The sequence below is a fragment of the Phyllostomus discolor genome, chromosome 8 (genome assembly GCF_004126475.2).
Source record: "Phyllostomus discolor isolate MPI-MPIP mPhyDis1 chromosome 8, mPhyDis1.pri.v3, whole genome shotgun sequence".
Taxonomy (NCBI): Eukaryota; Metazoa; Chordata; class Mammalia; order Chiroptera; family Phyllostomidae; genus Phyllostomus; species Phyllostomus discolor.
This window is the reverse complement of record NC_040910.2, coordinates 95,507,684-95,533,116: the sequence shown is the minus strand read 5'-3', so window position 1 is coordinate 95,533,116 and position 25,433 is coordinate 95,507,684. Positions and strand designations below refer to the sequence as shown.

The 25,433-nt window shown below is 41.4% G+C and overlaps 1 protein-coding gene, 5 non-coding genes and 3 pseudogenes across 6 annotated transcripts in view; 1 reads left to right on the top strand and 8 right to left on the bottom strand.

The window, feature by feature from the left end:
* Positions 1 to 5,557, bottom strand: part of TEX14 (testis expressed 14, intercellular bridge forming factor) — a 69,555-nt gene extending 63,998 nt beyond the window's left edge. The window contains exon 1 of the mRNA XM_028521764.2: positions 5,359 to 5,557. Coding sequence (XP_028377565.1) covers positions 5,359 to 5,494 — 136 coding nt within the window. The 5' untranslated portion in view covers positions 5,495 to 5,557. The remainder of the gene's footprint in view (positions 1 to 5,358) is intronic.
* Positions 5,558 to 8,950: 3,393 nt separating this feature from the next.
* Positions 8,951 to 9,111, bottom strand: LOC114504445. The gene has a single exon (XR_003685212.1). It is a non-coding gene; the product is annotated as a U1 spliceosomal RNA (small nuclear RNA).
* A 1,511-nt stretch (positions 9,112 to 10,622) lies between these two features.
* On the bottom strand, positions 10,623 to 10,786 carry LOC114504386. Its single transcript, XR_003685161.1, has one exon. It is a non-coding gene; the product is annotated as a U1 spliceosomal RNA (small nuclear RNA).
* Positions 10,787 to 14,239: 3,453 nt separating this feature from the next.
* On the bottom strand, positions 14,240 to 14,990 carry LOC114503825 (annotated as a pseudogene).
* Positions 14,991 to 16,180: 1,190 nt separating this feature from the next.
* On the bottom strand, positions 16,181 to 16,341 carry LOC114504433. The gene has a single exon (XR_003685202.1). It is a non-coding gene; the product is annotated as a U1 spliceosomal RNA (small nuclear RNA).
* Positions 16,342 to 19,438: 3,097 nt separating this feature from the next.
* On the bottom strand, positions 19,439 to 22,478 carry LOC114503824 (annotated as a pseudogene).
* Positions 22,479 to 22,497: 19 nt separating this feature from the next.
* On the bottom strand, positions 22,498 to 22,642 carry LOC114504450 (annotated as a pseudogene).
* A 579-nt stretch (positions 22,643 to 23,221) lies between these two features.
* Positions 23,222 to 23,382, bottom strand: LOC114504449. The gene has a single exon (XR_003685215.1). It is a non-coding gene; the product is annotated as a U1 spliceosomal RNA (small nuclear RNA).
* Positions 23,383 to 24,284: 902 nt separating this feature from the next.
* LOC114504370 lies at positions 24,285 to 24,388 on the top strand. The gene has a single exon (XR_003685147.1). It is a non-coding gene; the product is annotated as a U6 spliceosomal RNA (small nuclear RNA).
* Positions 24,389 to 25,433: the final 1,045 nt, after the last annotated feature.

Sequence of the window (25,433 nt, the reverse complement as noted above, 5' to 3'; positions counted from 1 at the left end):
TGCACTTAATACCAAAGTCCTTCCAACAGTCCATAAGGCCTGGTGCAGCCACAGCTTGCTTGGCCAGCGTCACCCCACAACCACTCTCTCCCACTCCTTTCTCCAACTCAAGTCATCCCCTCCATCCTAAGGGCCCTGGCATCCCTTTAATCCTGCCTTACCTCTGACTTTTACCTTTTTATCCCGACTCCTTTTCTTTCTTAATGTCCTGGCCTAGATATCACTTCCTCTAAAAAGTTTCCCTGGATTCCCCCCACCCCCCAGACAAGGAGGCTGAGATCTACCAGGTGTGCTCCCTTCCCCCCCGCCCTTCTTTGTACATCAATTACTAACTCATGTCTGTCTCTTCTGCTGTATTATACTCCTAGAAGCCAGGGCCATACATCTTTTCTGACCCTAAGGTTCAGGTAATATATGTATAATTAAAAACTAAAGTCTGGGTTAAGCTTCTGAAACTCATCTTTTGGCTTTTAGAACTCATAATCTGTAGTTACTGATCTTCTGGATGGACTGAACTGAGGATACAATCAAGGAAAGATTCCCCCCTCCTGCTGCCCTCAAGTCTACTCTGTCAGTTGGTTGTCCCTCTCCGCTTCTCCTGAGACACATCTCAGGCAGACTCCATAGTCTTTCAGTCACTTTGAGATATTCAAGCACAATCTCATTTCGGGTAATAAATTGTCTAGTCCTGTTCTTCATCACTGCCACCTACAGAGGTGGAAGCCATCTCCTACTGGCACCGTGGCTGCCCTTAGACCCCTTGTGTAACTCAAGATTGTCAAAAAGAAGAGCAAGACGTTCATCCAGCACCAGCAGACTGATACGTCAAAATTAAACAGAGATGGTGGACATCCAGAGGCATTGACAATAGGGTGCACAGAAGATTCAAGGGCCAGATCTTGATGCTCAGCATGGGTTATGGGAGCAACAAGAAAACAAAGTGCATGCTGCCCAGGGGCTTTCGGAAATTCCTGGTCAACGTCAAGGAGCTCGAAGTGCTGTTGATGTGTAACAAATCTCACTGTGCTAAGGTTGCTCACGTCTCCTCAAAGAACTGCAGCTCCATTGTGGAAAGAGCAGCCCAGCTGACCATCAGAGTCACAAATCCCAATGCCAGGCTGCACAGCAAAAAAAATGAATAGACAGATTGTGTACACATTATATTTGTTAATAAAACCATAACCAATGAGATGAAAAGGGGAAAAAGCCTTTGTACATAGCTGATGCTCTTTGTAGTTTTTGGCTTCATCCTAATGCCTATTCTTTTGCTGGAGAGATTAGTGGGCCCTTCAGGTACCTCCACTCCGCTGTACAGAACCCTAACACAGGTCTTTGCCCTCCCCTGCTGACTTCTTGCTACATCTTCAGCCTCAAGGTTGGGATTCTTCCTTCCTTCATAGGTGAGGTCCCTTTAGTTGGCTTGGCTACCCAAAACAGAGTCTGTATTTACCCCACCAACTGGTGGAAGTATGACCACTACAACTGCTACTCTTTCATATTCAACCAGCCATCAAGGACTGTTTCAAGTAGGAAGCAGATGGCATTCTCCCTGGCCCAACAATTCCAGGTAACATGCCAGGTTCTCTTCACGCCACCTTGATGTCAGCTGAGGTGAGCTGACACATTTCTACTCTTCAACAGTGTGGGACACAGGCTCCCATCTCTCCTGCTTGCAAGTCCCACAATTCTCTCCATGAGGTTCACCTTAAGGGTCCCTTAGTTGGCTTGAGGCTGGAAAGGATAGGAAAAGCCACAGCATTCTACTCTTGCAAATGTTTTTTTAAAGAATCTCTCCCACTGACACCCCCACTATTACTGCATCACCTTCTCTTAGATAAGCCTGGGAGGGTGACGGAGCTGAAGGTCCGAGGACCATTTTGGCCATCTCCTAAGAAACCCTGCTTGAGACTTCGGGGAAACATGTCACCCCTTGTTCTCTACTCTCAGGCTTTAGATGCAATCCTCAGACACAGATGAAGTCCTGCTTCATATCCAGTTACACCCGTCAACCTCATCCCCTGATCTAGCTTAATGTCAAGAATTTGAAGATGCAGGACTTCCGGCAAGATGGAGGAATAGGTGGTCGCGCCCTACCTCCTCGTACAACCAAGATTAGAAAACCAATAATTTACAACAAAAATTTACTATCAGAATAACACCCAGATCCGGCAGAGGATTTATCTGAATGGAAGTTGGGCAGCCAAGAAGTTGAAGTAGACGCATTCATCCGGACGGGTAGGAGAAGACCAGTCGGGCGGGCGCGGGGCTGGCTCGGGTCGGTGGTGCGCGGAGGTCGGGGGAAGGTTTGGCGCGAAATCGGCGCAAAAGCCATCGGGCACGTAAAAGGGCAGCGGTGATCCCTGAGTACGCAAGCTGCGGCTGGCAGACCCAGAGGGGTAGCGATTGTGGACCAGGGCAGAACTCGTGGCCTGGAAGCCCAGACAAGGGTCTGAGTCCAGGGGAACGGAACTACCGCCATTGTTTTCTCCCGCCCTGCTCCCGCTCCCGCCCCGCCCCCACACATAACGTCACAATCTAGCAACCGGGGTGCCCTGCCCCGGTGAGCACCTAAGGCTCCGCGCCCCACCGTAACAAGAGCAACCAGACCGGAAAGAAAAAAAAAAAAAAAAAGGAGAGACAGGGGAAAAAAACCCATGTTTTCAACAGAGCAAATCAGTCCCCCAGGACTCATCCTTTTGAGCGACCAAGAATTAGCCAATCTATCAGATGCGCAGTTCAAAACACTGGTGATCAGAAAGCTCACGGAACTGGTGGATTTTGGACGAAATTTAGATGAAAGAATGCAGAGTACCATAAAACAAATGCAGGAAGACACGCGGAGGAGAGCCAATAGTGAAAGGAAGGAATATGAGTCTCAAAACAATACAGTGGACCAGAAGGAAGATAGAATCAACCAAGCAGGAAAGCATGATGAAATAAGAATTCAAAAAATTGAGGAAAAGATTAAGAGCATCCAAGACACCTTTAAACGTTCCAATATCCGAATTATAGGGGTACCAGAATCAGAAGGGGAAAAGCAACAGATTGAGCACGTATTTGAACAAATAATAAAGGAGAACTTCCCCAATCTGGCAAAGGGAACAGTCTTCCAAGAAATCCAAGAAGCTCAGAGAGCCCCAAAGAAGTTGGACCCAAGAAGAAACACACCAAGGCACATCATAATTACATTAGCCAAGGTAAAAACGAAGGAGAGGATCCTAGAAGCAGCAAGAGGTAAGGGGACAGTAACCTACAAAGGAGTTCCCATCAGACTGTCAGCTGATTTCTCCAAAGAGACCTTACAGGCAAGAAGGGGCTGGAAAGAAATATTCCAAGTCATGAAAGACAAGGACCTACATCCCAGATTGCTCTATCCAGCAAAGCTCTCATTTAGAATGGAAGGGCAGATAAAGTGCTTCTCAGATAAGGTCAAGTTAAAGGAGTTCATCATCACCAAGCCCTTATTTTATGAAATGCTAAAGGGACTTATCTAAGAAAAGAAGATAAAGAAAAGACATGTATAGTAAAAGGACAGCAAACTCACAAATATCAACAACCACACCTAAAGCAAAACCAAAAGAAACTAAGTAAACAATTAGAACAGGAACAGAACCACAGAAATGGAGGGCACATGGAGGGTTAGCAGCAGGAGGGTGGGAGGAGGAGAGAGGGGGAAAAGGTATAGAGAATAAGTAGCATAGAATGTAGGTTGAAAATAGATAGGGGGAGGGCAAGAATAGTACGGGAAATGTAGAAACTAAAGAACTCATAAATATGACACATGGACATGAACTAAAGGGGGAAATGTGGGTGGGAGGGGGTACAGGGTGGAGGGGAGAGAAGGGGGGAAATGGGACAACTGTAATAGCATAATCAATAAAATATATTAAAAAAAATGGGAATATACAAAAAAAAAAAAGAATTTGAAGATGCAGAATGTTCGTTCAGGAATGTCTAGGAGATAAGATATGTCTTAAAACTCTGCTTCTCACACCGAAGGGTATGGACAGACAGACACTAAAAGTTATATGCCAATCCTAAACATCAATTTTTTATGTTAAAACATAAACACACCGTGGAATAATACTCAGGCATTAAAAAAAATAGAACCTTGCCACTGTGACATGAATGGACCTTGAAAAGGATATAATGCTAAGTCAAAAAGAGAAAGACAAATATTATGACTTCACCCATATCTTGACTCTAAAACAAATGAACAAACAAAACAAAACAAAAACAAACTCAGAGATACAAAGAAAAGATTGGTGGTTACCAGAGGAGAAAGGGGCTGAGGGATGAGCAAAAGGGTGAAGGGAGTTCAATTGTGATGAAGAGTAATGATGATGGATACTGACTAGACTTTTGGGGTAATCACTTTGCAGTATCTACAGATATTGGATTATAATGTGTATACTAACTACTTATACAATAAACACATACACACACATAGATATGTATGGGATAAAATGCAAAATTTTGAGGGGAGAAAAACAAGACCTTTTAAACAAATTATTGCGCTATTAGCTACTTCACCTATAGACTCTAGGGGTGGTATATAAATAAGTTTGAGAACTTTTTGAGGAAACTTTTATTGGGTAGTTGGATCCTACAAAAATTGGGGTATCTTTTTGGAAGTTCTCAATGCTGTTGAGGCAAATGGAGGAACACTGAAGAGAAATTAGGTCACCCTGACTACTCCACAGACCATCTAAGAGAACCTTCATAAGCCTCCCCTTCAATATGAGGAATGAGAAACGGAAAACTAAGACAGGTGAATCCAGGAGACTGGTTACTCTGAAAAAAGCCATCCTGGATCTCCAGATCAAAGGCCAAATGCCAGAGGTTTTGTTTGCCTGTGGCTTTTTTGTGTTTGTTCTTTTGAAGATTACCTGATCTACATGTGCTATTTCTGCCTCTTCTCAGGCTGAGCTACCTGTAGCCTCCAGGAAAAAAAACCCTGGAAACAAAAGCACCAAGTGTTTGGAAGGAGCAAGGAAGAGGAGAGCTATGAAAGGTGGCCAGCCTCAGAGGACCCAGTGGATGGAATTACATTTGAAGATAAAAGGGAATTGGCCAGAATCAAAAGCTGGAGGCCAGGGCCTGAAGAGAAACCTCAGGAAACCAACAGTAGGAAGATCTTATGGTTCCCCAGCACAAAACGAAATGAAGCAGCCTCCAAACAATGATTTAAGACCTCTATTGAAAAATATCACTGCACCGGTACAGAACATGTCATCTCATTCATTTAACTTGCGGTTTCCCCAAGAGCTCATAATTTTAGCATATACCTGTTTTTCCATCCAGCGCTGTTCAGAAACATGGACCAAGTTGCATCTATCATTTCAACACAGTGCCTACCTTTCTTAAGAATCTTCTTCACTTTCACATAGTTTCCTTGTTTGACATACTCATGAAGCTGAGCTTCCAAAGAGTCATCTCTTAAGGAACCAAGCTGAACGGGACAGGGGATTGGAAGATGAACAGCTCTAGACATCCTGTTTCAAAAAGAAAGCAACATGCTTATTTTATTCTTTCATATTTTTTATTTTAAAAAGTTTTACATACATTTCTTTCACTTCTGCCCATTTTCATTTATCATGAACAGAATTAGAGGAATAACTACTGAAATTCTACAAGATTAACATTTATTCTCAATGTTACTATTGATATTGAAGAACTGAATATATTTACTACCAATTCCCAAGATTAAAATAGTGATGACTACTAGATAGAAATTAGAAATTAACATCTTTGCTGTATCATTAAGATAACTAGGAGAATATTAACTCTGAAAGGTTAGTATGCAAATGCAGTCAGTCATTATGTTAGAATGCAGACATTATAATGTGGGTTGGGATCACAGTTTAGTCTCTGAAGCTCTGTCACCCCCATAACTATGTGACCTTGGAAAAATTATTTAACCCTGATAGACCTCAATTTCTTCCTCTGTAAATGGAGATAATAGTAAGAGGGTTGCTGAGAGGTTTAAATGAGCTGTCATCTGTAAAAAGCTTAGAGCTGTGCTTGGCACCAAGTGAGCTCTCCGTGTTAACTGCTACTGTAGTACATAATATGAACCATGCTCAGAATTTTTAACTTTCTCTTTCTAAAAATATTTTATTTATTTTTAGAGAGAGGGGAAGGGAGGGGGAAAAAAGAGAGAAACATCAATGTGTGAGAGAAACATTCATCGCATGTCCCCAACAAGGAAATGGCCTGCAACCCAGGCATGGGCCCTGACTGGGAATCGAAATGGCAACCTCCTGGTTTGCAAGCCAGTGCTCAACCACTAAGCCAGATCAGCCAGGGTGAAATTTTAACTCTCTACACATGGCATCCACACCTGACCATAATACAATCATATGTTTGTGCAACACCTACCATGTGTCTCAAATGTGACAGATGCTATATACATAAGACACCTAAAAGTGGGTTGCTGCCACCACAATGCTCAGTCTAGCCGGGCAGACAAGAGGCACCAAGTTGGAGCTCCATAAACAGTAGATAAGAGAAGAAGTCACATCCACATGAATCAACAAGCATGTACATCAAGGGCATAAGTACTACATAGAGAGACACAGAGGGTGTGACATAAGGTGAAGTCAAAGAAAAAGCAATGAAGGCTGACATATTCGGTAGGTCTTCATTAGCCAGGAGGCTTTTAGGTTACTAAAAAGTAATACCTCCTTAATTTATCCACTGACAAAAGGTGGAAAATGCTAATAACTTAAGTGTTTTAAATTTATTTCCTTTGGTATTTGTTAATATCCACATAAGTGACTAAAAGCAGCATCCTAGTAATCAAATAATACCAGAACATTCTTAAGCAAACAAAACTAAGAAAGCACTGCTTAGTTTAAATATGAACTGAAGCTTTTAGAGCAAGCTATCATGTCCTATCCATATTTCTGCCTCCCTCTATAACCAGGTATAAAAGAGTGGCATATTTCTATAATGATTTGGGTGTCTAATGGGGGCTGAATTTTACCCACCCCCCGTTCATATATTGAAGCTCTGACCTCAGAATGTGACTGTATTTGGAAATAAGGTCTTTAAAGAGGTGATTAAGTTAAAATGAAGTTGTTAGAATGGGGTGATAATTCACTGTGACTGGTGTCCTTATAGGGAGAGAAGGAGACCTTAGCTTCAGGGGTGACTGCAAAGGAACCACCATGTAAAAGAGGCAGTAAGAGAGAGGCCCCAGAAGAACCCTGCCCTGCTGGCACCTCGATATTGAACTGTAAGAAAATGAATTTCTGTAGTTTCAACCACCCATTCTGTACTATTTTGATATGGGAACTCTAGCAAAATAACACACTAAAAATAGCAAGTTATGTCATGTGTCTTCATGAAAGGAGAGTCAGTCTATAGTAACTATCTCCACTTCACCCATTTAGCTGGATTGCGCCTGCACTGAGGGCCTGTTAATGTTGTGTTCTTCACCATACTCCTGACATTGGGCTACTGACAAAGTCCCCAATATCTTCTTACAACTGGACAAATCCAATGTGCATTTTCAGGCTCTCTCATACTGAAATGTTCACCTGTATGTGACAATGCTGCTCAATCTTTTAAAGTTTTCATTTATTTATTTTTAGAGAGACGGGACAGGCCGAAGAGAGGAAGAGAAACATCAATGTGTGGTTGCCTCTCACACGCCCCATATTGGGGACCTGGCCCACAACCCAGGCATGTGCCCTGACTGGGAATCAAACTGGAAACCCTTTGGTTTGCAGGCTGGCACTCAATCCATTCAGGCAAACCAGCCAGGGTCCACTTTAAACATTTTTAAGTGTTCAATTCAGTGTCATCTGAGTATCTGTAAACATCACTGTGCAACCATCTATCTCCAGAACTGTTTCATATTCCCAAACTGGGACTCTATACCAATTAAACACCAACTCCTCATTTTCTCCTCCCCTCAGCCTCTGGCAACCACCATTCTACTTTTTGTCTATATAATTTTGACTATTCCTGGTATCTCATATAAGTGGAAATACACAGTATTAGTTCTCTTGTGACTGGCTTTGTTTCACTATGTGCTCAAGGTTCATTCATGTTGTACCATACACCAGAATTTGCCTTTTAATGCATAGTAATATTCCATTAAGTGTATGTATGGATACACATACACACCTCGTTTTGTTTATCATGCTTCCTCCACTGCTGGACAGTTTGGGTTGATTCTACCTTTGGCTATCGTAAATAATGCCACTACAAACAGGAATATACAAATAACTCTTCAAATGAGTTTTCATTTCTTCTGTGTATATATCCAGAACTAGGACTGCTAGATTATAGGGAAACTCCATGTTTCACTGAAATACCATATTGTTTTATATAGTGGTTGCAACATTTCTGTATTCCCACCAGCAGTATACAGAAATTCCAATTTTCCCCAATCTTCACAAATACCTTACAGTTCTCACTGGAAGTTTTAGCTGCAAAATCATGTCAGTACTTCACAGTAGTGTAGGGGGAAAATACTTCTTTCCTTTTTTAAGACCTTATTTACTTACTTTTAAAAAGGAAGGAAAAAGCCCTGGCTGGAGTAGTTCAGTGGATTGAGTGTGGGCTGGGAACCAAAGTGTCCCAGGTTCAATTCCCAGCCAGGGTACATTCCTGGGTTGCAGGCCATAACCCCCAGCAACCGCACATTGATGTTTCTTTCTTTCTTTCTCTTTCTCTCTCTCTCTCCCTTCCTTCCTTCCCTCTCTAAAAATAAATAAATAAAATCTTTAAAAAAAAAAAGGAAGGAAAAATAGGTAAGGAAATTTCAGTGTGTAGTTACCTACCACTCATTTTCTACTGAAAATCTGGCCTGGAACTCAGGCAGGTATACATCTTAAGTAGAAATTATGCTGGCCATCCTTTGGTGCACATGATACTCCTCAGTACACTAAACCACATTAACAAGAGAAAATCAATACTGCTTTTAAATTGAGTTGTCAGGAGAGAGTACAACACAGTCCCCACCACCACAAATTATGCAGTTGAGTTTCCTCACATTTGAGGAAATCACAGGGGTCAGCACACCCAAAGTGCAATGGGTGAGGCTCACCCGGGAAAACCACCTACACAACATTGCTATCTCACCTGCCAGGGAAATTAGAATAGTATCCTTTTTCCAGTCATCACAATAGTCCTCAACACACTTTTAAATCATGGTCGATTATACTGTGAGTTCTGCAGGTCTTTGGTTGGAAACTGCAGTATCATTTATAGGACAGAAACTAAAGTAGTTCTTTTGGGTGCCCAGAGGAAATTTTGCCCATGAATACATTCAAACCAGCAGTCACCATGCTACTCATCTACATAACCCCGCCTCTTGTTACTCTGTATCACTAACACTTGAAGTGGATAAATTCACTGTTGCTATACCTAGGGACAATCTAGAAGACAATCCTCAACGGGTAGCTGGGGATAGTTTTTAACTCTTTGCCTTCTAGGCACAGGTTCTTACATGGATCTGTTTTTGATGAGTCTGAATTCCGAGCTGCAGGGCAGGGCAGTTTGAGAGGCAGAGGCCCACAGCCCCGCCCGAGGGCAAAGCATCACTGCAGGTGTGCCAGGGCTGAGTTTGCAGCTCCTCTGAGCCTAGGTTCTAACCTCAGTCTCTGTCTCCATTTCCCCAAACTGTAAGGTAGGAGTAAAATGCTTGCCTACCTAACAAGGTTTCTGTGAGGACTAAGAGAATGCGTGTAACATACAGCCTCAAGCCCCTCGAACCCTACCTGGGCCATTCCACTCCTGGACAGGTGCCCCATTGGTGTGAAAGAAAAGAGCACTTGGCCTGGCTTTGGTAACAAATCGAGTGCCTCTCTCTTTTCAGACAACGAAAACAGGTGACACGTGTTTTCTTTTCTGTGCTTTTGGCTAGGCACTCTGGGCAAGACAATTCTGCAGCAACTATAGTACCAAAGGCTTTGCTGTTGTGTGTACAGGCAAACCTATCTCTCCTTTTCAGAGTCTCTGGCTAAGCTTAAGTGTAAAATTGGCAGATATAGTTTAACAGCATAAAAGTATTCACACTTATTTAATAAATTTACCTGACACAGGTGCCCTCATAAGAAAATGGAGACCCAAAGAAGTGACAAAACCTAAATGCTTTTTATATGAGGTTGAACAAAGAAGCAATTGTGAAAAAATAACTAACATGTATGGGAAGGTTAAAGGTACATCAGAATTGTTTTAACAAGGTCTGTTTGTACAAAATTTTCTGGCTTTGACTCACCTTCTTTGGAAATGTTTCTTTTCCCCTGGTATAGAGAAGGTATCTCTTACAAGGGAGCTTTATTTTCTGCTCTCAAAGAAAACAAAGGGCAGAATGCTTATATATCTGCTGTTTCTTCACATAACTAGGATGCTGCTTCAGTAACTAAGTTGGGTGACAGAGACCTGTTCCATTCTAGCAGACATGCTTCACCCTGTATGTCAACCTTCCAATTCACTAGTAACAGCCTCATTCCCCCACTGTACTAAAACAAAACAAGCAAATCCCAAAATAAAGCTCACACTCACAAAAGCATTACTAGGAAAGCCTGTGGAAAAAATACCTTCTGCAGCTACAGTATAAACCCTAGAGTAATTTAACTTAAACGTCTGCTTTTATCACATAAGACCAGGGGAGAGCGCGAACGCAGTCCCCCACTACCACAAATTATGCAGTCGAGTTTCCCACATTTGGGGAAATCGCAGGGGTCAGCACACCCGGAGTGCAATGGGTGAGCCTCGCCCTGGGAAAACCACCTTCGTGATCATGGTATCTCCCCTGCCAGGTAAGTATGAGTTGTTTCTGACCCAGGCAGGGTCCACTGCTGGCCACATCACTGTAAGGTTCGGGTGACACCAGAAACAACTGTAATTGGCCTTTATCTATATATAATAAACAAAAAAATAGGATTTTCGTGCTATATCTTAGTACTGGTAACAGCGGAATACGATGCCTAATTTCCCAGAAAACGCAGTTCCAAATGTCCCTACATCTGTAATTTACATACTCCACCTCCCGGCGTTACGTCACGTGCAGCTCAGTGGGTCAAAGCCAGCAGCTGCTCACCTTCTTCCTGGTGTAGGAAGATCCGTTTTCTCCTCCCACTTGCCCCGACAGAAGTAACGTCAGCCCAGATATTTTCCTGACATAAATTGCCTGCCCTCCCGCCCCAACTTTCACTGTACCCAAAGATCTTCGGATCTCCCTGTGTGGAGTCTTCCTTGAGTAAAAGGATACGAAGCCGTTTTAGCTGCAAGCCTGACTCAGTTAGTCTGCAGAGATCAATGGTCCACGCCAGCCCTGCCATTTTCTCCTGAGAGGGGAGGAGCAGGGCTTCGAATGGAGAATGCCTGCCAGCGGGATGTAATTGCAGAGAGAGAGTTTTAGAATCCAAGATCTGGACAGCAAGTCAGGGTTCACTGCATGACTCTAGACAAGCTCTAGATCTATCTACTCGGGCAGTTCCTGTGGAATGCACAGGAACTATCCAGTCTGACCTCCCATCCAGCCAAGTCTTTGTTTCCTGCCCAAGGTCTGTTAAAATCTAGCCCCCAGGCTTCTGCGATGAACAGATGTCCTCCAGAGGATACACAGGGTCCATCTGCAGGGATTGGATGGATTTTTTCCCTTCTGGTCTGTGAGTTTTTGTTTGTTTGTTTTTAAAAGGTCTCACATTCATTACTGAACCAGCCTACAGGTTCAGAAAAAAAAATTAACAAAAATAAAAATCATTCTGCCAATAATTTCCCAATAAAACACACCCAACTGTCCAGATAACCATGATCTTTTCAGTGATATGGTAAGATGCAAGCAACCTAGGTACAGCGTAAGTATGTTAGCCATCTCATGTGCAACTTCTTATAGACCCAGCTTGGTTCTTCTCCATTGTCTCCTCTAACAGTTTTCCTCCAAATCCATTGGGTGACGGGCCAATTCTGTTTTCGTTTCTTGACCAGGAATGTCTTGATCCTGAAAGTCTTGTGAAAAGATGCGTAAGAAGAGCCAAAAGCACGTACCATAATGACCACGAGGCTGTGAGTTTTTCTGCTAGGTAAATATATTTGAAAAACCTGTTTTGGTGCTGTTTTATTTTCCCAGCATTTTGTGTTTTGAACCAGGTAAATCTCTTGGCCTCCAGTCTACTTACTGCAGGAGGGGAGTATGAACTCTGGGTTGGTTTGATTCTTCAGACTCTAGATGCCATTTTACTCACCCCTCAACCACCTCATCTTGCTCCCTTTACACATAAGCATAGCACCTTTCCTCAGTCCATCTGGTTCGAGATCCAACAATTATCTCCTCCTCTACTCCCATTTTCTCGGCTCTGGGGGAGGAAGCTGTAACCCTATTACTCCAAATTCATGTTCTTGCACCCACATCTTCACTGATACTTGGCTTTCCTTTTATACATATCTTTTAAATTCCCTCTCCCCTGCTGTTTCAAACCTCCACCTAAACCAGTGGTTCTCAGTGACTCTGCCACCACTTAAACGTGTACTTTTGAAAATTTGTGGGAACTTTTTTTGTTTGTTTCTTTTGTAGTAATGCTGAGTATTTACATATTGAGAGACTTTATTATAACATTTTACTTGTTTTTAATCCTCACCCAAGGACATTTTTTCATTGCTTTTAGAGAGACAAGGAGGGAGAGGGAAGGAGAAAGGCAGGGGGAGAGAAGTATCAATGTGAGAAACATTTACCAGCTGCCTTCTTGTTTATGGCCCAACCAGGGATCAAACCTGCAACCTGGGCACATGCCCTGACCAGGAATTGAACCCACAACCTTTCAGTCTACAGGATGACCCTACAACCAACTGAGCCACACCAGTCAGGGCATAATATTATACTTTCGATTTCTCCATCATGTTCAGTTAGAACATTATATCATTTATGGGGGAAGTATATACAGCTTAAATTTTCTATGAACATCTTCAGGATAGTAAAGGGAACATTACTATTTCTTACAAAAGAAGACTGGGTTAACAAAATTGAGAACCTCCCTAATCCAATCACACCCATATATCTGAGGCAGGAAATAATCAGGAGGGAGGAAACTCTGGAGGAGCCCCAGGGCTAAGATAAAGGACTTCGATACAGGACACAGACCCTGTTCTGAGATCAGTTGTTCCTGCTTTCTAGAAAAGCGCTGAATCATGGTGAATCATAAATGCACCTGCTCAGAAGATGGTACAGGACCCCTGCTTCATTATAATAGCATTATAATAAATTAACATTGTGGGTGCCCCTTCCCAGTGGCCAATCAAGGAAAATCATTGGAGACCACATGTGCAGTAGCTTTAAAGTAATACAACTACTAGTATGTGAACAATAAACGCCCACCAAAACTAGCCAGGAAAGATCTGCCCTGTAAGAATAGAATCCCTCCAGCCCGAGATCAATCTCTGCTCAGAGTTGGCTTGCTCCCATGTTCTCTGGAGTGTAATATCGCTTAATAAATTTGCTCTCTCTCTCTCTCTGTTGTAAATTCTGTGTTTGGTTCAATTCTTTGTCTTCAATCACCAAACACTTGGTTACCTGTGCCAACCTGTGATATATGAGTAAGAATATTTAGCTTTTTTTTTTTTTCAAAAGTACAGTGAACTCTATCCTAACAGTGTTTCTCAAAGTACAAGCCATCACTATCTGCATCAACATCACCCACTGAATCAGAATGTCTGGGGATAAGGCCTGAGTGTGTGCTTTTAGCATGCCCTCCAGGTAATTCTTTCCCCTTGCCCCCCATTGATAGCCTACTGAGAGTTTATTATAAATTTGTTTCAGGCCACAAGGAAATAAAAGGACTATGTATAGTCAAGAAACAGGCAGGGAGCTGGGGGAGGGCCAAGGTGAATCTAAGGCCTTAGTGGGTACATTCTTGGGGGAGGGGCCCTGTAAGGCAAACCAGACAATCCCGAATAAGAAACAAACAGGTCTGTGGTAACTTGTCTCAGGGGAGCCTTGTCCTCTGCCTCTGTGCAGCTACTGTTTTTAAGTACCTTCTACTTTTTAGCGACAAGGGAAGGAAGGGAGAAAGAGAGGGAAAGAAACATTGAGGTGTGAGAGATGCATTGATCCGTTGTCTCTTGCATGCCCTCAACCGGGGACCTGGCCTGAAACCCAGGTATGTGCCCTGACCAGGAACTGAACCGACAACCAACAACCTTTTAATTCAAAGGCTGTCCCCCAATCCACTGAGCTACACCAGCCAGGGCTATGGAGCTACTTTCATAACTCTGTGGCCAAGGATCAAAGATCTTGCATTCCTGGGGGAGGGGCAAGCCCATTGTAGTTCCTCATCCAGGAAGTACCCATGGGAGGCCTCATACCAGGAGGTGGGCCCATCACTGCCTATATGGATTACCCACTGGTTCTTCGTAGGTAGGGGAGGACACCCACAGCTTGGTGGTACTGTGTTGGGCCCTCTGCAATACTAGTTGTGGCAGCAGCTGCAGCAGCTGCAATAGTGCCTCTTCTTTGTGGGCTCATCACATGTTGGGATGGCCTACAAACCCCACGAACTGGCCCAGCATGTCCTGCAGGGTGCTGGGGCATGGGAACAACAGCTGGGATTCCTCTGCCAGCAGCCCTGCTGATCCCTGGGCCCCAGCAACTCCAGCAACTGCCACTCTGGAAATACCAGTATATTTGAGGAAGTCCCTTTACTGTCACTGAGACTAGGTTCTCCCCTCTAAGCAGCACCAGACCGAGGGCTCACTTCCCTTCTCTTTCTAATTGCTTTGAGTTCTTTGGCGTGATCTTCCTGAATTCATCACAATCACAGAGTATCAAATTCACATGCTTGTTGAAAGCCTTGAAGGTGCACAAGATGATATGACAATCTTGCAGGATGCACCTCATTGTGTAGTCGATGTGCTGTAGCATCTTGCTGCTCTTGCCCATAGTCATGGTGGTGGTTCTGACAGCTCCAATTTCCACTGGATTTGCCTTCATGGAGGCCTAGCCACCCTCCAGTAGCCCGTTTCCTGCCCCCAATACTGGATTTGCCTCCAGGTAATTCTTACACTCTGAAGATTAAGAATCACTGGGCCCTGCTCTGGCCAGGTAGTTCAGTTGGTTGGAGCATCATCCTGATAAGCGAAGGCTGCGGGTTTGATCCTTGGTCAGGGCACACGCAAGAATCAACCAATGAGTACAAAAATAAATGGAACAACAAATCAATGTTTCTCGTGCTCTCTCCCCTTTCCCCTCTCTCTCTGAAATAAATCACAAAATGAAACTTTAATAAAATTCTTTAAAAGGCTTTTGACTCACATAGCATTTCAGGTACATATCCACGTCATAAGTCCCAGGCAGCTGACTTCATAGTTCCTCATCCTCAAATTTAAAAGAGAGGAAAACAAGCCAAACAGGAACACAGGTTTTGGGGATAAAAAGTTCTGATTTTAAAAGTAACCATTCCTCATTTCATCCCCAATTCTATGGGTTTTTGTATTAATTCTTGCAGGCTTTAAAAACTAGTATCTAAACAGAAACCTTGAAGCTATAGTCTTAACTTTAAAGAATTAAGACCATACACGGGCTCTCCCCAGGTAGTTCAGTTGGTTACAGCATCCTCCCGACATGGCAAGATATCACCAAGATTTCAGTTCAATTCCCAGTCAGAGCACATATGAGAAAATCAACCAATGAATGAATAAATAAGTAGAAAAACAAATTGATGTTTTCTCTCTCTAAAATCAATTTTAAAAACTGCCTTTATGGAATTTACTCTAAACAGGGAAAAATTCTAATAAAAAGGGGGACAAGATTACCAAAATAGGTAGTCTAAATAAATTTGAAAAATAACACAGGAAAAGGTTTAAGAAAATGAAAATGAAACAAATCATTGTGCGAAAATCCAAATAACTTTAAAAAGCCATGTTACCTGACAAAGTATAAAACAGCAAGACAACTACACTTTTCTTTTTAAAAATGATTTTACTTATTTATTTATTTTTAGAGAGAGGGGAAGGGAGGGAGGGAGAAAGGGGGAGAAAAACATCAACCTGTGGATGTGTGGTTGCTCTCGTGCACTCCCTGTTGGGAACATGACCCAAAACACAGGCTTGTTCTCTAACTGGGAATCAAACCAGCAACCTTTTGATTAACAACTGGTTATCAAATCAGCACTCAGTCGCTAAGCCACGTCAATCAAGAAAGACAACTACTCTTGGAACAGAAGTAATTAGGGGATAATGCAAATGCAGTCCCCACTACCACAAATTATACAGTCAAGTTTCCTACATTTGGGGAAATCGCAGGGGTCAACACACCCGAGTGCAATGGGTGAGTCTTAACCTGGAAGAACCACCTTCATGATCATGGTATCTCCCACACCAGGTAAGCATGAGTTGTTGGTATTTTGGTCAGCCTCCAGACTCTTCCATGCACAAGGCTTTTATACACAGTAACTACAAAAGCCAGTACCCACAAGACCCACTTCAGTAACATTAGATATTTCAAGAAACAGAAGCTTCAATATTGCTTCTAATTTTTTTTCTGACATCTTCAGAATACCTGGCATTCCTGAAGATCTGAGCATTCATTGCATTTATTTGCATACCCACATCCTTTGCCCCATGATGTAACTTCCCCTTGCTGTCTCCTCTCCCCATCATGTCTAGATTATCTAGAAAAAACTGTAACCTTTGCTTGGGAACTAGAGGCTACAGCACTGTAAATAAAACGCTTTGGACATTTTCACACTAATCAAGGAAACTAAAGACTCTTAAGTTCTTCAGCAAACATCTCTTGGATGCTTCATACACTTCTGTGTTCAATATCCATGGTACCTGCCCTCTGCCCCCAAACAATTCCCTTGTGCCTAGGCTTGTGCCATTTTTAAAAGGAAATACCAACAAAATAGCAAAAAGAGAGAGAGAGAAAAAAAAGAAGTTGGAGGGCTCATGCTTCCAAGACTTCAAAACTTACTGCAGAACAACAGCAATAACAGTGTAGTACTGGCATAAGAACAGATATCAATGGGATAGAACTAGAAAATCCAGAAAACAAACCCTTATACTGACTGACAATTTTCAATAAGGGTGACAAAATAATTCAATGGAGGAAAGAATAGTCTTTTCAAAAGTAGTGTTGGGACAACTGAATGAGACCCTACCTCACACTTTATTCAAAAACTAACTCAAAACTTGGGGTGATAAACACACAATACAATATACAGATAATGTATTACAGAATACTACACCTGAAACCTACATAATTTTATTAACCAATGTCACCCTAATAAATTCAATTTTAAGAATAAGTCAATTAGCAAATAGAGTCCTTCTCAATAATAAGACAAACAACCCAATTAAAACTTAAGACAAAAAAATTTGAATAGACATTTCATCAAAGATGACATATGAATGGCCAATAAACACTGGAAAAGATGCTAATATCATGAATACTTGGAAAAATTAAAACTACACTATACACCTACCAAAAAATGACCACAATTCAAAGAAGCTGGCAACAATGTGAACAAACTGGGACCCTCATGCATTGCTGGTGGCAATGCAAAATGGTAAAGCCACTTTGAAAAAGTATGGCAGTTTCTTCTTTATTTTTAATTAAAGTATAGTTGACATACAATATTACATTAGCTTCAGGTATACAGTATAGTGATTCCACACTTACATTCCTTATTATGTGATCAGCATAATAAGTTTAGTAATCACCGGTCTCCATACAAAGTTATTATGATAATATTGACTAATTTCCCTATGCTGTACATTATATCCCTGTGACTTATTTTTTTAAATATAATTGGAGGTTTATACCTTTTATTCCTCTTTACATTTTTAACCCATCTCCCCATCCCCAGTAGTTTCTTTAAAAGTTAAATATGCACTAACCATATAACTGGGCCATTTTTCTCATTATGTATTTAGCCAAGAGAAATGAAAAGATATGTGTCTACATATGCAAATGTCCATAAAGGCATTATTTATAATAAACTGAAAACTAGAAATAACTCAGGTGTCTATCAAGAAAAGGACTGATATGCCCTGGCTGGAGTGACTCAGGGGACTGAGTGCCAGCCTGTGAACCGAAGGATCACTGGTTCGATTCACAGTCAGGGCACATGCCTGGATTGCAGTCCAGGTCCCCCGTGGGGTTGTGTGAGAGGTAGCCAGTCGGTGTATCTCTCATACATCAATCTCTCTCTTCCTCTCTTTCTCCCTCTCTTCCTGTCTCTCTAAAAATAAATAAATAAAATATTTTTTAAAAAGTAGGATGGATAGACAGTACGTGGTATATCCATTTAACAATAAGAAGGGACAAAAAATGATAAATGCAGGAATATGGATGAACCTAAAAAATATGCTATGTGAAAGAAGTCAGACACAAAACAGTATAAACCATATGATTCCATTTTATAAGAAATTTCAAAACCAGGTAACTCTACAGAGACAGAAACTAGATCAGTTGTTGCCTATGGCTAGGGTTGGGGAATGGGTACCAGGAATGAATGAAAATGGGAATGGTGGAATTTGGGGCCTGTCATAAAATGCTCTGAAACTGTACTGTGGTGATGGTTGGACAATTGTATAAATATATTAACCATTAAACTATATAATGGATGAATGTTATCATGTATATTATATCTCAGTAAAGCGGTTATAAATATCAAGTAAAAATAGAGCCTTTGTCTTCATAGATACATACTGAAATAATTGTGGCTGAAACACTGTAACACTCATGAGGTTTATTTCAGAATAGTCACTATTGGGGATTTAGGGTGTAGAGGTATAGGTGAAACAAGATTGGCCTTGAGTTGATCACTTTATGCAGCTGGGTATGGTTTAAACGGGAGTAGTGTCTTCTATTTTAGTTTACATTAGAAGTTTTCATAATATAAAGGCTTAAAAGAATAAAGGGAAGTTTCATGAAGAATACCACACTGTCCCTCGTGATTATGAGTACCCTGATATGTTGATACCCCAGCTTCCCGAGTGAGTGGGGGTGGGTGGAAAGGAGGAGCAAGAGGGACAGCCCCCTGGATTGTATACTTTCATAGGTGGAAAAAAGTATTAAAAGTATAGATCAATTTAGGGATCATCTTTTCCTCCTTTCCTTCCTCTCATATCCTACATTTAATCCTCAGCAAGCAAGTCTTCTCGTTTTTTTCCTTAAAAATATGTCCAGAATCTTGACTCCTCACAACTTCCAGAGCTACCCCTTAGGGACAAGGCACTCTCATCTCCTGCCTGGAAGTTTGCAGTAGTCTCTGACCTTCCTTCTTCAGTCCTTGCCCCCTCAGTCTATTAGCAATAGCAGCCAGGGATCCTGCTAAAGCCTAAGTCCAATCAGGTCACACTTCTGCTCAAACTAATAACACAATTCTGAGGAAATAGAAGAGGAGGGAATATTTACCAATTTCTTTTTTAAACAGGAAATAGGATTTATTGGTGGGCACAGTAAGGAACAACTCTGAAGCCCTCAGGAGTGTGGGGCCCACCATCTGTCCAGGGGGCCACGATTAGGGACGTATTTGACCCCAGAGCCATTTGGGATAAGCCGCTTCTTGGCCACCGTGTCTTCAAATTCATCTTCATTAAATTTGGTAAGTACAGTACTCCCTAGAGATGTGGCTTTTCTATTGACCAGGGAAACTTGAACTTGGCCCAGAATAGAACCTCAATCACATACTCCTTGCTCTGCAGTTGGTGCACATGACATGGGACTTGGCCAATGCAGACCCTGGACACTATGTCCTGGGGCTTTCTGAAGGAATCCCACATAAATGTCCAGACCCTAAAGCCCCAGCACAGGACAGCATCTTGTTGATGAGGTTGCTATGGAAGGCCGAGAACCATACTCAGTCAGATATGATAGCCATCTTGGCCACACCTTTCCACCATGTGTTTGTTGGCACAAATACAGGCAGCCTCCAGGGCTTCAGAGGAGAGCTGCTCACATTCACTGACACCATGTAGCCACAGAATGGGAACTCACCCACTTTTGCCTTTTCTGCCACAGGTCAAAGATTTAGACCTTAGCCCTGGCTGTGTTGCTCAGTGGATTGAGCACCAGTCAGCAAATCAAAGGTCGTTGGTTCGGTTCCTAGTTCAGGGCACATCCTGGGTTGTGGGCAAGCAAGGTCCCTGGCTGAGGGTATGTGAGAGGCAACAGACTGTATCTCTCACATATCAATGTTTCTCTCCCTCTCGTTATCCCTCCCTTCCCCTCTCTCTCTTAAAAAAAAAAGGAAAAAAGAAAAAGATGCAGACTTTTGCATCAAGGACACTTTGGGCAGAAGCGGAAACTTTGGAACCACTTGTTCTAACACTGGTCATGGGGGTGGTGGCCATGGCCACCACCAGAAGGGACACTGAAGGAAAAGAGACAATTTATTTCATGAACCAGCATTACTTTGATACTAAGCCAGATAAAGATCATATAAGAAAACTATAGACTATTCTCCCTTATGGATGTAGACACAAAATTTCATTAAAATTGCAAACCAAATCTAGCAATATACAAAAAGGGTAATACATCTAATCAAGTGGAGTTTATATAGGAATGCACAGTTGGTTTATCATTAGAAACCTCAATCCTTACAACTCTGCATATAAACAAATTAAGTAAATGCAGAAAAAATAATTAAAATTCAATACCCACTTATGAGAATAACTTTGCAAAGTATGTTTAGCTTGATAAATGGTATTATAAAAATCCTACAATTAATATACCTAATAGTGAAAGATGGAATGCTTTTCTTCCAAACTAGGATGAAAATAAGCATGACTACTTTAACCACTTTTATTCAACATTGTACTGAAGATCCTAGCAAGAGCATAAAGCAAGGAAAATAAATAAAAGCTGAAGTTTGGATAGAAAGAAGTAAAACTATCTTTATTCATATATGATGACAGTTTACATAGCAAATTCTAAAGCATTTACCCAAAAACAGCCAGCCCTGGCTGGCATAGCTCAGTGGATTGAGCACAGGCTGCAAACCAAAGTGTCGCAGGTTCGATTCCCAGCAAGGGTACATGCCTGGGTTGCAGGCCATAACCCCCAGCAACCGCACATTGATGTTTCTCTCTCTCTCTTTCTCCCTCCCTTCCCTCTCTAAAAATAAATAAATAAAATCTTCAAAAACATCCTATTAAAACTCAGAACTGAATTTAGCAAAGTCACAGGATACAAAATTAATATATAAAAATCAATTGTATTTCTCTGTTAAAAAACATTTTCTTTTTAGAGAGTGGGGAAGGGAGGGAAAAAGAGAGGGAGAGAAACATCGATCTGTTGCCTCTCACACCCCCCCAATCAGGCATGTGTCCTGACCAGGAATTGAACCAGCAACCTTTTTTTGTCACTGGCTAGCACTCAATCCACTGAATCACACCAGCCAAGGCTCAATTGTATTTCTATGTACCACCAATAATCACTTAAAAAACAAAAGTCAAAAGTCAATACTATTTACAAGTGGTAAATACTTTACATTTTCCCATCATTCACATTTCTTTTTTTTAAATTGAATTTATTGACTCAACAAAAACTACCACTGGCATTTCTCCCCACCCTTTCTTCTATCACCCTACATAGTCTACAACATCATTAAATTAATTCTTTTTATGGGTAGAAGGGGCAAAATTATAACACTTTCTTTTAAACCCCAAAGTCTTGCCAATATTCTCATTTTTCCAAGAGGGATGTCAACAAGTAATAAAGGTATACAACTTAAAGTTACTATGGGAGTCAACTGAAGAACTAAAAATTGTACCATAAATATAAGAAAAGGATAGAGGAGGGAAGGTACTGCAGTGGGGAATTTCAGCTAAATCCTTAGTATAAGTGCTGGCACAGAATATTATTTACTGAGGTAACTCGGAAGAAACAACTAAGAGAGTTTTAAAAGTAGTACTCTGGGGAGAGGGAAGGGGACAGGGTAAGAAAGATGGGTCAGGGGTTATTTTTTTCAGACTGAGCCTTTCTACATGGTGTTTATAAAATCATGTGTATAACTCTAATAAAATTATTTTGGGGAGAAAACAAAAACAAAGCAAAGTCTAGGAGAAAACACAAAAGACTGTCACTAGCACAGATTATATTGTACTTCAGTATTTAATTTGGGGGGGAAATCTAAAAATACAGCTAATGAGACATACCTGAATAGGAGTGAAAAACGCATCTAATATAACTACCCAGTTCAGGAAAGTCTAAGTGATAAATTATAAAACTCTCAGCCTTCTGCAAAATAACTTATCACTTAACACTCTTAGTCAACAAACTTAAGACAGTCCTCCTTAAATTCCACACCCCCTTTTACCCTTTGCCCTATGTGTATTCTTTTGCTCAATCTTCCCTAGACATATCTTCCTGTATATCTTCATAACAATTAGGTGCAAAAACAGATGCAGATAAGTAGTGTGAAGTCAGCCCTCTACTGGTCAACTGAATAACCACACCCTACTTTCTTAGACAAGTTTGGTGTACGTGAATCAACATGCACACTGGAAGCCATACCCATTGTTGAACATAGACTAAAACAGGGGAGAGCAGAAATTCAGCCCCCCACTATCACAACTTATGCGGTCAAGTTTCCCACAGTTGGGGAAATTGCAGGAGTCAGTACACCCAGAGTACAATGTGTGACCGCCTTCATGATCATGGTATATCCTGACAGGTAAGTATGAGTTGCTGGCATCTCCTGGCACCTCACCCTCAGATCTCAAGCACTCAACACATATGGTCACTCTCTTCATGCAAGTCCTTGACCATCACAAAATAAAAGTTTTCTCCAAATCACAGTAAAAGCCAAACAATAACATTTTGGGTTACTGCAATATTTGCAAAAATCAGAAATGTGTATGTACAATGTAAACAAGACACTGCACTTTTTTGCATACCCCAAGTATCTTTTAGTGACATCATTTTAATAGCTCTGTGACTGTGTTACCACTTAATGCAAAAGAGATTTTGCAGATGTGATTAAGGATTTGAGGTGGGGAGACTACCCTCAACTATCCAGGCGGGCCCTAATGTTACTACAGGGGTACAGGGCCCGAATAGAAAAAAAGAAAACAGGTCAGCCACAGAAACACATGTAAGAATAAGACAGAAGAGATGTCAAGCTAGAGAAATTACTGAACTAGAGGAAATACTAAACTCACTGGCTATAAAGTGGAAGGAGAAACAACAAACAAAGAATGTACACACCTAGCCTCCCCCAAGAAATACCTCACCAAAGTCTTACCTTTAGCAGATTTGACCAAGAGAGAGTGTACACACAGTCCCCACTACCACAAATTATGCAATCAAGTTTTCGACACTTGGAGAAATCACAGGAGCCAACATTCCCAGTGTGCAACACCTGAGTCTCACCCTGGGAAAACACCTTCCTGATCATGGTACCTTTCCTGCCAGGCAAGTACAAGCTAATAGCATCAACAGGCACTTAACCCTCAGATTCAAATCACTGTAAAGATAGGGTGTCTTTTATCATGCATTCCATTGACCCTCTTACTTCTGCAATAAAAACTCGTCCCAACTACAATATCATGCAGCAATATTTTGTCTATCTGGATATTATCAAAATCTTAGGAGATGTAGGTCTAGTGTGAGCACTACCAGCAATCACTGCACTTGCCTACATACCCCACACCCCTTTGATGATTTCATTTATGCATCCTTTTCCTAGTATAGTTAGGTGGTGCTGTTCAAATAAAACAAAAGTAAAGACAATATACAGATTCAAAGACTGACAAGATAAATTTCTTCTTTCCTTCAAGAGCTTGGAACTAATGACATCACTGTGATGTCCAGTGCAGGTCATGAAGGTACTACCTTGATGAAAGGTCAAGTCTAAAAAGATGAAATTTGGCAAAAACTGTATTTAAAATCCAGCCCATGTATTGTTAAAATAGGGTGGTCGGTTCAAAGTTTCAAGCACAAGTACTAAATATGCTCTTTCAGATATGTGACAAAAGATCACCCGTACTTGAAAAAATCAATTGCACATACAATAATTCTAATTTTGAACCAAACTAGGGAAAAGCTCATGCAGGGACACCTCCTACACTTACACATTTGAAGAAGTCCGAAGAGATCCACATAGTGGGAGTGTGATGATGGTCTTCAACTAATCCACCTTCCTAAGACTGTCTCCCCTCTCAAGCAAGAATAAGTGGTGTTTCAACATACCCTTCAACTTTCTCATGATTCCTGAGCCCTCTCAGAATCATAATACTTCAAAAAGAACATATCCTGTCTTAGGCAATGGTTAATAATCCACATTCATGTGGATTATTCATGTCTGGATAATAAATATTATCAGGTGCTAGCTTAGGCAGCACATATATACTAAAATTGGAACAATACAGAGATCAGCATGGCCCATGCACAAGAATGACACAAATTCGTGAAGCTTCCATATTAAAAAACTACACACAGACACACTCAGGGCCTGGCACAAATAACGCCCCTTTTTATTACAAAATCATAAGCATGTAATTCTGTAACATAACAATATCACACCCAAGCATAGCATAGGACATTTTAGGTGAAATGTTCAAAATTAAAACTATAAATTATTACACCGTACCAACCATACTCACACAGGTGTTATTTCTGCCGCACCCTGTATTAATGTTTATTTAATATAAAATGTTTTAAATAGCTTACCAATTAAGTCATTCAATTCTTCTCTAAAAAAATATTTGAGAAAACCTGACACTATAGGAAGATGCTATAAGCCTATAATCCTATAGTCTCTCACACACACACACCCACTGGGGATGGACCAGCAACACAGGCATGTGCCCCACCAGGGATCCGGCCCAACACAAGCATGTGCCCTGATGGGAATAGTACCCCTAATTTCTTGGCATAGAGGTCAACACTCCAACCGAGCCACACTAACCAGGGTGATTATGCAGGGGCTTTTAAAAAATCTTGAGAATGATGATGAAAACAATAATTACAGACAACTCAGGTGTCAGAATAAGATAGAGATAACAATTGTAGAGCTATAGATACAGTCAACTACTGGTAGTTTCTTAACTCTTCAATGCCAATAAAACACCATTCTAAACGCGACAGAGCCCACTGAATTTGACCAAACTAACTGAAGAGCTATATTTTAATGTATTAATGCCATCTCTTTTTCACCCAAGGCCCTGGTTGCTTAATAAGCATAAACGCGAATTCTCCCTGCGGACAATTTACATGAAATGCCCACTGTGTGCCCGAATGTGGATAATACTAGAGGTTATGCAACGTATTGAGTGGCAAACAAAATACATTTTAATCAGCCCTACCAGACCTTCTCTGCCATACCAAATTGGGGACAAACAATTCTCGAATTCTGCCCCCATTTCAAGGGAGCTCGCGGTAGAAAAAAGAATACTAGGCTTTAATTGTGGCTTCAAGAAAACTGTACTATGAGCTCCTGTGTTCTTTTTTTCCCTCGTGGAATTGTTGCGAG